Raw genomic sequence first — 13,570 nt, forward strand, 5'->3', positions numbered from 1 at the left:
GTCAAAGTGGAACTTCATCTTTTAATTCTTCCTTCCCTTTACTCCATTCCCTTCAGCCACCAAGTCCTACTGATACTAAATATCTTTTGAATCTATTCTCACTAAATCAAGGGATTAGCACATCATACCACATTATGTCAACAGTCTCCTAAAGAGACTCAAACCTAACCATGCCTTATGATTATTTGTCCAATTATTCTCCATATTCCATCATGACCTTTATGAAACACAAATCTAACCGTGACATTGCTCTAACTGAAAGGGTTCAATGGCTCACCACTGGTCTCTGTTACTGGCAAAATTCCTAACTCCTATTTTAACTAATGCACAACTTGCTAATTTAGTCTAACATTACCCCTAAAGAGAACTAAAAAAGCTGCACCAAATATTTAAAATATCTGTCTAAGGGCATCAAAGAACAAGAAAACCTCAAGTAGGAAACCCAACAAAATGAGGTTGGCATGTGAGAGAACCCAAAAATCAAAGGGGGCCTAACTAAACTGAATTCCTGAAGGGCTATGTTCCAGGAGAAATGGAAACTGAAAGTAGACAAATACATTTGCAGCAAATGAAATTCAGTTTTCAATCATCTCAATCTCTGATTGTATTAACTTGATCTATTATCGGTAATCCCCCTAGACATTGCCAAAAAATAAATGAAAATCCTCTTTGTAAGAAAATAAATCACCCTAAAAAAAATAGTACATGTTTTGCATCTACTGACAGCTCTCTAGACCTGTAACTCTGTGTGTGCGTTTGGATCACGGAAATGTTTGTTAAGGGGATAAATGGTGAAAAAGAAAATGTTTCTGAGAAGAAAAATAAATTACCTTCATCATTGTTATGGCAATGTATCTAGCCTCCTTCACTATCATTGGCTCGTACGACACGTCCAGCTTCGGTGAGGCCAGCCTGCCAAAAGTCATATCGGTGTTGGAAGGCACTGCTGCTACTGCAGGACTGCCAGGCAGCCTTTGAGTTTTCTTTACTTGCTCTTGTTGTAAAGATGGTTTTTTCTGAGAAACAGGAACGGCTTTCACTTCCACCTAACCACGATGTTATAAAAAACAAATGCTATTAGTATATAATTGCCTATGACACATTAAAAGAAGCAATTTACAAGTATGGACCCACAACTCCATAAATTTTCGGTGATCATTGGTCCATGTTGGGCATTCCCTTCAAAGGTGTGCCAGAGTGACCTCGAGCTAGTTCCACAGAATGAATCTTGCACAGTGTAAAAGAAGCCTCGGCTTTTGGGAGAAATCATCATAGATATAAAAACGTAAAATAAAACCAAACGCCGCCATTAATAAAGTAGAATGCATCTACACTGAATTCTCAAATTCTTAACATTAAATTATTTATCAGCTAATTCAAGTAAAAAGGCTTTCCCACAATCGCCACATATTTCATTTATTTTTAAATGTTTATGTATTTTGATAGAGCAGTGTGCACACATGTGCAAGCAGGGGAGAGGCAGAGAGACAGAGAGACAGAGAGAGAGAGAGAGAGAGAGAGAGAGAGAGAGAGAGAGAGAAAGAGAGAGAGAATATCCCAAGCAGGCTCTGTACTGTCAGCCCAGAGTCTGATGCAGGACTCAATCTCACATACTGTGAGATCATGACCTGAGCCAAAATCAAGAGACTGGATGCTTAACTGACTGAGCCAACCAGGTGCCCCATCTCCATATATTTTAAGCACTAATTTCAAGTTTAGCTGTTCTGCAAAGAAAATGTAGTCCATTGAGAAATCTTAAAAAATAACACATAAGAAATTTGGATCGACATAATGTCCCGGAAATATTACAAACCCATCTTGTATGTACTTTATTTTATTTTATTTTTAAATGTTTATTTATTTTTGAGAGACACAGAAGCAGAGCACAAACAGAGGAGGGGCAAAGAGAGAGGGAGACAGAATCTGAAACAGACTCTAGGCTCTGAGCTGTCAGCACAGAGCCCGATATGGGGCTTGAACCCACGAACCACGCGATCATGACCTGAGCCAAAATCCGGTGCTTAACCGAATGAGCCACCCAGGTGCCCCAAACCCACCTTATATTTAAAACACATAAGTTTAAAAGTATATAGTAAAATCGTCAGCTCATATACACTGCCATCATTAAAAGTTTAAAACTTTAAATGTAATAAAAAAAAGGGGAGGGGGAAAGATAAAAAGTAAGAGCTTTCAAACTTAAAGACATTTGATTTTTAAATGATAGCCACTACTTTTTGACATATTTTTATTTAATTCTTCTTTAAACAACTGTATTTACCCTAAGTAAATTAGCATCAGTATATTTGCCTGTGTACTATGAACCTTGAAGTGAATCACTGAACAATTTTATACTCTAAGAATACTGAAATACTATAGAATGACAGGTATTTTGCTTTCTGTTATAAACTACTCTATGAGTGAAAAGGATTTTGTAGATTAATGAACTCTAAACTCCAAACAACCAAATCGCTTTGTAATACATCTGGGAAAGGGTGGGGCGAGCTGGGGATTGCCTTTACAAATTTTCATTCAATATAAATTTTTTTAGAAATAAAAATTTTAAATGAGATATTTACATTAATACATTAGATCACAATGGATTCATTTTCTGCTTTGCAATATGGTTTAAAATGTCATTATTAATTAAAGTCTCAGGTAAGAGCTATCCAACTAACTATATACATTAATACAACACATGACTATTTCCATTCCTCATTCTTTTACCATCCAAATTCATGTATTTCTAATTTTTTTATTAAGTTTTAAATTCTAATTTCAGTATAGTTAATATACTGTGTTATATTAGTTTCAGACGTACAATACAGTGATTCAACAATTCTGTCCTTTACTCAGTGCTCATCACACAGTGTACTTATTCTTAATCCCCTTCACCTATTTCATCCATTCCCCCACCAATTTCCCCATTGGTAACCATCAGTTTGTTGTCTACAGTTAAGAGTCTATTTCCTGGTGTGTCGCTCTCTCTCTTTTCTCTGCCTTTGTTTTGATTCTTTTATTTTTATTTTTTTAATATGAAATTTATTGTCAAATTGGTTTCCATACAACAGCCAGTGCTCATCCCAACAGGTGCCCTCCTCAATGCCCATCACCCACTCTGCCCTCCCTCCCACCCCCCATCAAACCTCAGTTTGTTCTCAGTTTTTAAGAGTCTCTTATGCTTTGCCTCCCTCCCTCTCTAACCTTTATTTTCCTTCCCCTCCCCATGGGTTTCTGTTAAGTTTCTCAGGATCCACGTAAGAGTGAAAACATATGGTATCTGTCTTTCTCAGTATGACTTATTTCATTTAGCAGAATACTCTCCAGTTCCATCCATGTTGTTACAAAAGGCCATATTTCATTCTTTCTTATTGCCACGGTAGTATTCCATTGTGCACATAAACCAAAATTTCTTTATCCATTCATCAGTTGATGGACATTTAGGCTCTTTCCATAATTTGGCTATTGTTGAGAGTGCTGCTATAAACATTGGGGTACAAGTGGGCCTATGCATCAGTACTCCTGTATCCCTTGGGTAAATTCCGAGCAGTGCTAGTGCTGGGTCATAGGGTGGGTCTATTTTTAATTTTTTGAGGAACCTCCACACTGTTTTCCAGAGCGGCTGCACCAGTTTCCATTCCCACCAACAGTGCAAGAGGGTTCCCGTTTCTCCACATCCTCGCCAGCATCTACAGTCTCCTGATGTGTTCATTTTAGCCACCCTGACTGGTGTGAGGTGATATCTGAGTGTGGTTTTGATTTGTATTTCCCTGATGAGGAGTGACGTTGAGCATCTTTTCATGTGCCTGTTGGCCATCCGGATGTCTTCCTTAGAGAAGTGTCTATTCGTGTTTTCTGCCCATTTCTTCACTGGATTATTTGTTTTTCGGGTGTGGAGTTTGGTGAGCTCTTTATAGATTTTGGATACTAGCCCTTTGTCCGATATATCATTTGCAAATATCATTTCCCATTCTGTTGGTTGCTTTTAGTTTTGTTGACTGTTTCCTCTGCAGTGCAGAAGCTTTCTATCTTCATGAGGTCCCAATAGTTCATTTTTGCTTTTAATTCCCTTGCCTTTCAGGATGTGTCAAGTAAGAAATTGCTGTGGCTGAGGTCAGAGAGGTTTTTTTCCTGCTTCCTCCTCTAGGGTTTTGATGGTTTCCTGTCTCACATTCAGGTCCTTTATCCATTTTGAGTTTATTTTTGTGAATGGTGTGAGAAAGTGGTCTAGTTTCATTCTTCTGCATGTTGCTGTCCAGTTCTCCCAGCACCATTTGTTAAAGAGACTGTCTGTTTTCCATTGGATATTCTTTCCTGCTTAGTCAAAGATTAGTTGGCCATACGTTTGTGGGTCTAATTCTGGGGTTTCTATTCTATTCCATTGGTCTATGTGTCTGTTTTGGTGCCAATACCATGCTGTCTTGATGATTACAGCTTTGTAGTGGAGGCTAAAGTCTGGGATTGTGATGCCTCCTGCTTTGGTCTTCTTCTTCAAAATTACTTTGGCTATTTGGGGTCTTTTGTGGTTCCATATAAATTTTAGGATTGCTTGTTCTAGCTTCAAGAAGAATGCTGGTGCAATTTTGATTGGGATAGCATTGAATGTGTAGACAGCTTTGGGTAGAATTGACATTTTAACAATATTTATTCTTCCAATCCATGAGCATGGAATGTTTTTCCATTTCTTTGTGTCTTCTTCAATTTCCTCCATAAGCTTTCTATACTTTTCAGCATACAGATCTTTTACATCTTTGGTTAGGTTTATTCCTAGGTATTTTATGCTTCTTGGTGCAATTGTGGATGGGATCAGTTTCTTTGTCTTTCTGTTGCTTCATTATCAGTGTATAAGAATGCAACTGATTTCTGTACATTGATTTTGTATCCTGTGACTTTGCTCAATTCATGTATCAGTTCTAGCAGACTTTTGGTGGAGTCTGTTGGATTTTCCATACATAATATGATGTTATCTGCAAAAAGTGAAAGCTTGACTTCATCTTTGCCAATTTTGATACCTTTGATTTCCTTTGGTTGTCTGATTGCTGACAGTAGAACTTCCAATACTGTGTTAACAAACAGCAGTGAGAGTGGACATCCCTGTCATGTTCCTGATCTCAGGAAGAAAGCTCTCAGTTTTTCCCCATTGAGGATGATATTAGCTGTGGGCTTTTCATAAATGGCTTTTATGATGTTTAAGTATGTTCCTTCTATCCCGACTTTCTCGAGGGTATTTATAAAGAAAGGATGCTGAATTTTGTCAAATGCTTTTTCTGCATCGATTGACAGGATCATATGGTTCTTTTCTTTTCTTTTATTAATGTGATGTATCACATTGATTGATTTGCGAATGTTGAACCAGCCCTGCAGCCCAGGAATGAATCCCACTTGATCATGGTGAATAATTTTTTTTATATGCTGTTGAATTCGATTTGCTAGTATCTTGTTGAGGATTTTTGCGTCCGTATTCATCAGGGATATTGCCCTGTAGTTCTCTTTTTTTTGCTGGGTCTCTGTCTGGTTTGGGAATCAAAGTAATGCTGGCTTCATAGAATGAGTCTGGAAGTTTTCCTTCCCTTTCTATTTTTTTGGAACAGCTTGAGAAGGATAGGTATTATCTCTGTTTTAAATGTCTGGTAGAATTCCCCAGGGAAGCCATCTGGTCCTGGACTCTTGTTGGGAGATTTAAAAAAAAATTTTTTTTTAAACGTTTATTTATTTTTGAGACAGAGAGAGACAGAGCACGAACAGGGGAGGGGCAGAGAGAGAGGGAGACACAGTTTCCGAAACAGGCTCCAGGCTCTGAGCTGTCAGCACAGAGCCCGACGCGGGGCTCGAACTCATGGACCGTGAGATCATGACCTGAGCCAAAGTCAGACGCTTAACCGACCGAGCCACCCAGGCGCCCCTTGTTGGGAGATTTTTGATAACTGATTCAATTTATTTGCTGAACTTTGTTCAATTTTTCTATTTCTTCCTGTTTGAGTTTTCAAAGTGTGTGGGTGCTTAGGAATTTGTCCATTTCTTCCAGGTTGTCCAGTTTGTTAGCATATAATCTTTTATAGTATTCCCTGATAATTGCTTGTATTTCTGAGGGATTGGTTGTAGTAATTCCATTTTCACTCATGATTTTATCTATTTGGGTCATCTCCCTTTTCTTTTTGAGAAGCCTCGCTACAGGTTTATCAATTTTGTTTATTTTTTCAAAAAACCAACTCTTGGTTTCATTGATCTGCTCTACCCTTTTTTTTTTTTTTAGATTCTATATTATTTCTTCTCTGATCTTTATTATTTCTCTTCTTCTGCTGGGTTTGGGGTGTCTTTGCTGTTCTGCTTCTATTTCCGTTCGGTGTGCTGTTAGATTTTGTATCTGGGATTTTTCTTGTTTCGTGAGATAGGCCTGGAATGCAATGTATTTTCCTCTCAGGACTGCCTTTGCTGCATCCTAAAGCGTTTGGATTGTTGTATTTTCATCTTCATTTGTTTCCATATATTTTTAAATGTCTTCTCTAATTGCCTGGTTGACCCCCTTCATTCTTTAGTGGGGTGTTTTTTAACCTCCACGCTTTTGGAGGTTTTCCAGACTTTTTCCTGTGGTTGATTTCAAGTTTCATAGCATTGTGGTCTGAAAGTGTGCATAGTATGATCTCAGTTCTTTTATGCTTACGAAGGGCTGTTTTGTGGCCCAGTATGTGATCTCTCTTGGAGAATGTTCCATGTGCACTCAAGAAGAAAGTATATTCTGTTGCTTTGGGATGCAGAGTTCTAAATATAACCGTCAAGTCCATCTGATCCAATGTATCATTCAGGGCCCTTGTTTCTTTATTGATCCTGTGTCTAGATGATCTATCCATTGTTGTAAGTGGTGTATTAAAGGCCCCTGCAATTACCACATTCTTATCAATAAAGTTGCTTATGTTTGTGATTAATTGTTTTATGTATTTGGGGGCTCCTGTATTCGGCTCATAGACATTTATAATTGTTAGCTCTTCCTGATGGATAGACCCTGTAATCATTATATAATGCCCTTCTTCATCTCTTGTTGCTGCCTTTAATTTAAAGTCTAGTTTGTCTGATATAAGTATGGCTATTCCAGCTTTCTTTTGACTTGCAGTAGCATGAGAGACAGTTCTCCATCTCCTCACTTTCAATCTGAAGGTGTCCTCAGGTGTAAAATGAGTCTCTTGTAGACAGCAAATAGATGGGTCTTGGTTTTTATCCATTATAATACCTATGTCTTTTGGTTGGAGCATTTAGTCTGTTTACATTCAGTGCTATTATTGAAAGATATGGGTTTAGAGTCATTGTAGAGTCTGAAGGTTTCATGCTTGTAGTGATGTCTCTGGTACTTTGTGGTCCTTGCAACATTTCACTCACAGAATCCCCCTTAGGATCTCTTGTAGAGTTGGTTTAGTGGTGATGAATTCCTTCAGTTTTTGTTTGTTTGGGAAAACCTTTATCTCTCCTTCCATTCTGAATGACAGACTTGCTGGGTAAAGGATTCTCGGCTGCATATTTTTTCTGTTCAACACATTGAAGATTTCCTGTCATTCCTTTCTGGCCTGCCAAGTTTCAGTAGATAGGTCTGCCACTAGTCTTATGGGTCTCCCTTTATAAGTTAGAGCATATTTATCCCTAGCTGCTTTCAGAATTTTCTCTTTACCCTCGTATTTGCCAGTTTCACTATGATATGTCATGCAGAAGATCGATTCAAGTTATGTCTGAAGGGAGTTCTCTGTGCCTCTTGGGTTTCAATGCCTTTTTCCTTCCCCAGGTCAGGGAAATTCTCAACTGTGATTTGTTTAAGTACACCTTCAGCCCCTTTCTCTTTCTCTTCCTCTTCTGGAATTCCTATTATACAGATATTGTTTTGTTGGATTGTGTCACTTAGTTCTCTAATTCTCCCCTCATACTCTTGGATTTTTTTAAATCTTTTTGTCAGCTTCCTCTTTTTCCATAATTTTATCTTCTAATTCACCTATTCTCTCCTCTGCCTCTTCAATCCATGCTATGGCTGCCTCCATTTTTTTTTTTTTTGTTATGAGGCCACCTCCAAAGGTAACTTTATTTTTGGGGCTGCCTCCATTTTATTTTGCACCTCATTCATAGCATTTTTTAGTTCCTCATGACTATTTTTTAGTCCCTTGGTCTCTGTAGCAATAGATTCTCTGCTTTCCTCTATACTTTTGTCAAGCCCAGTGGTTAATTTTATGACTATTATTCTAAATTCTTGTTCTGTTATATTGCTTAAATTGTTTTTTATCTATTCATTAGCTGTTGCTACTTCCTGGAGTTTCTTTTGAGGAGAGTTTTTCTGCTTCCTCATTTTGGATAGTCCCTGGGGTGGCATGGAACTGCAGGGCACTTCCCCTGTGCTGTCTGGAGTAACTTGTGTTGGTGGGCAGGGCCCACAGTCAGACCTGATGTCTGTCCCCAGCCCATGGCTGGGGCCACAGTCAGACTGGTGTGTACCTTATCTTCCCCTCTCCCAGGGGCAGGACTCACTGTGGAGTGGTGTGGCCCCTGTCTGGGCTACTTGCACACTGACAGGCTTGTGGTGCTGCTTTGATGGGAATCTGGCCTATTAGCCAGGGTGGATCCGCAAGGTGCACAGGGGCGGGAGGGGCAGGCTTAGCTTGCTTTGCTGTGGTGGTCTCCTGGGGGAGGGGCCCTGCAGCACCAGTGGGGAGGCAGACCCGTTGGAGGGATGGATTCACAGAAGCACAGCGTTGGGTGTTTGTGGGGTGCAAGCAAGCTGGGTGATGGGAACTGGTTCCATTTGGGTTTACAGCTGGGGGATGGGAGAGGGAGATGGCGCTTGCCAGCGCCTTTATTCCCCACTGAGCTGACGTCTGTTTTCCCTGGCTCAACAACTCTCCCTCTCAATGTCCTCTTGCCCTCCTGCTCTCCAAGCAGAGCTGTTGACTTTAACATCCAGATGTTAAGTCCCACTGGCTGTCAGATCTCACGGAGTCTGGCCCCTCAACTTTTGCAAGCCAGACTTTGGGGGCTCTGTCTTGCCAGGCGGGCTGCCCCTCCACCGCCCCTGCTCCCTCCTGCCAGTCTGTGTAGCACGCACCACCTCTCCGCCCTTCCTACCATCTTCTGTAGGCCTCTTATCCACACTTGGCTCCGGAGAGTCTGTTCTGCTAGACATCTGGCGTTTTTCTGGATTATTTAGGCAGGTGTGGGTGGAATCTAAGTGATCAGCCGGACGAGGTGAGCCTATCGCCCTCTTATGCCTCCATCTTCCAACAACCTCCTTTGTTTTGATTCTTAAATTTCACATAAGGAATCATTTAACATTTGCCTTTCTCGGACTTATTTCATTCAGCATTATACTCTCTAGCTCCATCTATGTTGTTGCAAATAGCAAGATTTCATTCTTTTTTATGGCTGAATAATAATATTCCATTGTGTGTGTATATATCCATTTTTAAAATCCATTTCTTTTTTTTTTCTTAAAGTTACTCTCCTGATTTATTTATTTTCTTTTTTTAATTTTTTTTTTTCAACGTTTATTTATTTTTGGGACAGAGAGAGACAGAGCATGAACGGGGGAGGGGCAGAGAGAGAGGGAGACAAGAATCGGAAACAGGCTCCAGGCTCTGGGCCATCAGCCCAGAGCCCGACGCGGGGCTCGAACTCATGGACCGCGAGATCGTGACATGGCTGAAGTCGGACGCTTAACCGACTGTGCCACCCAGGCGCCCCAAAATCCATTTCTTTATCCATTCATCTACTGATGGACACTTGGACTGCTTCCATAATTTGGCTACTGTAAATAATGCTGCAGTAAATACATGGGTGTATGTATCCCTCTGAATTAGTGTTTTGTATTTTTTGGGTAAATACCCAACAGTGTTTACTAGATCGTGGGGTATTCTATTTTTAACTTTTTGAGGAACTGCCATCATTTCTAATTTAATATGTATCAATATTATATTTTAAATTAAATGTTGTTTCAATAGTACCAAATACAGAATGTATTAGTGTCTTTTAAAAAATACATACAGGGTGCCTGGGTGGCTCAGTCGGTTAGGTGTCTGACTTTAGCTCAGGTCATGATGTCATAGTTTGTGGGTTTGAGCCCCATGTCAGGCTCTGTGCTGACAGCATGGAGCCTGGACCCTGGTTCAGATATTGTCTCCCTCTCTCTCTGCTCCACCCGCCCCCCCCACCCCCACCCCATGCTCTGTCTCTGTCTCTCAAAAATAAAATAAAACATTTAAAAAAAAGTAAAAAAAATATACATATACAAAATTTTAAAATGTGTTCCTTTATCGATTTATTCAACCACTTTATATTAAAGGCCTTCCCTCTGTGTGCATATATGAACACTTTTTTATCCTTCCCTTGAATCACTATAGCTCCCAGCTAAATGTAAAAAACAAACAATAAAACATGTAACTTGGAGGGAGCCTGCGTGGTTCAGTTGGTTAAGTGTCCGACTTCAGCTCAGGTCATGATCTTGCGGTTCATGAGATCAAGCCCCCCCCCCCCCCCCCCCCCCCCCCCGCATCAGGCTCTGTGCTAAGCTCGGCGTCTGGAGTCGGCTTCAGATTCTGTGCTTCCTGCACTCTCTCTGCCCCTGCCCCGCTCACCATCTGTCTCTTTCTAAAAATAAAAATTAAAAAAAATAATAACTTGGAAAATTATGTGCTAATTAATATAAGTCCTTACACAATTTTTCAGCTTCCTCTATTGACAAATATAAAGACAGTACTGCAAGTGGACTCTAAACACTTGCTTTTTCTAAAATTTTACTAGTAATAATAGTGCTTTGATGACTATTAATTTAATTCTGATATAATTACCTTCATATTGGGAACATGTACTACATCCCCATATTGGTCTTTTGTTTGAACAGTTATGGTGGTAGGCCAACCACAACGAATATCATCCTTGTTCAGGATCAAAGATGTTTTCTGAGGATCAGCATAGGAATCTGGTTGAAGCCACCTAGCAGTGATGAAAAAACAAGCAAAAAAGTAAACATTCATAAATATCTTCAATGATTAACATGAAATTAAGCCAAATGAGTAACATTTGTACCAAATAATATCTTCATTTCCAATTCAGTGACAATCACAAGTGTCTCCCTTGCAAATTGTTAATGACGCATTCATTAAAAAAATATGACAAAGTACAGGAGGTTTCTGATGTTTTTGTAAATAGAAATAATTTTAAAATCAGAAAGCTTGAAATTTTAACTACAGCTGACACAAAATAACCAAGAAAATAAATTTAGGTTGTGTATATTTGAAGTCCCAGTACACTCATGCTTACTGAGGGAGGTCTGCCCGGATTTCCCAGCCTGAAAATCTGAGAAAGAACAACTCATCTGTAAAAGCAGTGATAGTAATGGCATTCTGCTGCCTGAGAACAGCTAGGTTAAAGATGTACTGTTCATCTCCTGTTCATCCAGTGTCTCAACTATCTTCCCTATTACCTTCCCTTCCATGTAAATTTTGCCAAATTTCCACACTTTGGGATACCCATTCTTCTTCTTTTTTTTTTTTTAATAGAAGAAACTGATAATCTTTTTTTTAAATGCTTATTTATTTTTGAGAGAGAGTGTGCACAAGTGGGGGAGGGGCAGAGAGAGAGGGAGACAAGGAGTCTGAAGTAGGCTCCAGGCTCTGAGCTGTCAGTGCAGAGGCTGAAGCAGGGCTTGAACCCACAAGATGCGAGATCATGACCTGAGCTGAAGTCAGGCACTTAACTGACTGAGCCACCCAGGTGCCCCAGGATATTCATTCTTGAATTCATTCCATGATCTACATTCAAGTTGTCCTGGGAGATAAGTTATAAGTAATTCTGTCATGTATTATGTAAAAATGTCCACAAAGTTAGCAGTGAGGCTGACTTAAAAAAATTCTCTATCCTCCAATCACCATTTTGATTTTTCAAAACTAAAGAGGAATCTCTTTATTTTTAAAATTAGAAATGGGAAGAAGTAAGACTTCTATATTTACTAGTAAAATCACACAAGCCAGCACATTTTTTCTTTTCATAAAAAAAAAATAGCAACAAGATAAATGAGAACTCTACAACCAACCCCAAATGATTTCATTTAAATTCTAAATATATTTGTATTATTTGTAGGTTTTAAAGAAATCATATTAAAATAACATACGGTGATAAATTTAAGTTTAGTCTAAAATTCCTAGACTTCTCAATTATACCATGTGCTCCATCTATTTTTTAAATAAATAAAAGTTCACCTAGGAAACTATAAAATAATCAACTAACAACTACCATATTCTTTAAAGGTATTTTAAAATATTTACCATTTTATACTTCGGCAAGTTCAAAACACATAAACCAGATTCTTCAGGCTTCATTTTAACATCTTTCCCTTTCATTTCTCTTCAAAAACGAAGAGTGAGGCATGCCCTGAAATAAGTCGCTGTAGCACTTAAAGCACATTACCTTGCAAGCCTCCCACCACTTGATCCTGGAACACAGGCAATAAAATCATCCAGAAAGGACTGTTCATTGCTTTGGATTTGAAGTGGTAAGTTTCCTTCAAGCGCCTCTAATATAGTTGGTGAATGAGAAAGAGCTAAACCCTTTCCAAGAATACCAGAATGGGTTTTGCACACCTGTTGGGTAAGACAATATTCATGTATTTGAAAACATACAATTTTAATTACATGAGTTTCTTGAACTTGCACACAATTTTAGGTAGGCCTTTTCGGGGAAAGCATTTTCTCTCCATGCCCCAGTGCTCCTGTAGCCTGCCAAGTAGAAAACAAACCTCCAGGAGGGAAAAATATGGGATAGCCAGCCTCCTTCCTCCCACCAAAACAAGTGACGTCAGAGGCGTGCAGGTTGAGAAGGTGCATCTCTTCTCGCTCCACTGGGCCAGGGCTCCCTTCTGCAGGCAGCTGTGGAGGCCTCTCACCTTTTGTGTCCCCATTACTGGCATCTTTCATGGGTGGATTATCTTTGCTCTCTTAGGTGGGTGGCTACCAAGGTCCTGCCTTGGACAACATGTGGATACAAGCCTGACTGTGGCTGCACATAAACTCCATTAGTCTGTCTAAGCCTCAATTAAAATTAAGAAAAAGAGCCAGATACAACTGAAATTTTAGTTTTCACTGACCTGACAAGCAAACTTTACCTTTTTGAAAGATCTGCTTTAAATGTTGAAACTCTAGAAACTTTTTAATGACTATGTTATAAATTTTGAAACAAAATATTTTTCATAGAAAAGGATTATATTTCCACTACTATGACACTTATACAACAGTACCTTCTGCATTCTCTGAGATATACAATTTCAAAAATCATGATCTTTAAAATCAAACAGATTTGAGTTCAATTCCTGACTTTTAGACAAGCACTGCTGTGTGCTCTTGAGCTAAGAGATTACACACCATTCCTGAATCTGCAAAATGTATGAACTGGTAATCAAATAATATCTCTCTTCTGTAGTTACTGTAAAATTTAAATTATATAACACATACAAAGTGCACACTATGCTGCCTAACAAGTAGTAGGTATTAGACCACATGACATCTACCTTATGTGCCAAAACTGTGGGCAATCTGGGATTTGAGGGTTTTTGTCT

General features: G+C 39.2%; 1 protein-coding gene across 19 annotated transcripts in view; it reads right to left on the minus strand.

Annotated features, from left to right (window-relative positions):
- MYCBP2 (MYC binding protein 2) overlaps positions 1–13,570 on the minus strand; it is a 286,735-nt gene that overhangs the window by 94,953 nt on the left and 178,212 nt on the right. For all 19 annotated transcript variants that reach the window (XM_043580959.1, XM_043580920.1, XM_043580876.1 and 16 more), the window contains 3 exons: positions 12,427–12,599; positions 10,809–10,953; positions 831–1,046 (listed from right to left, as the gene is read on the minus strand). In XM_043580959.1, the coding sequence (XP_043436894.1) occupies positions 831–1,046; positions 10,809–10,953; positions 12,427–12,599 (534 nt within the window). The remainder of the gene's footprint in view (positions 1–830; positions 1,047–10,808; positions 10,954–12,426; positions 12,600–13,570) is intronic.

Source organism: Prionailurus bengalensis, chromosome A1, assembly GCF_016509475.1.
Source record: "Prionailurus bengalensis isolate Pbe53 chromosome A1, Fcat_Pben_1.1_paternal_pri, whole genome shotgun sequence".
Classification (NCBI taxonomy): Eukaryota; Metazoa; Chordata; class Mammalia; order Carnivora; family Felidae; genus Prionailurus; species Prionailurus bengalensis.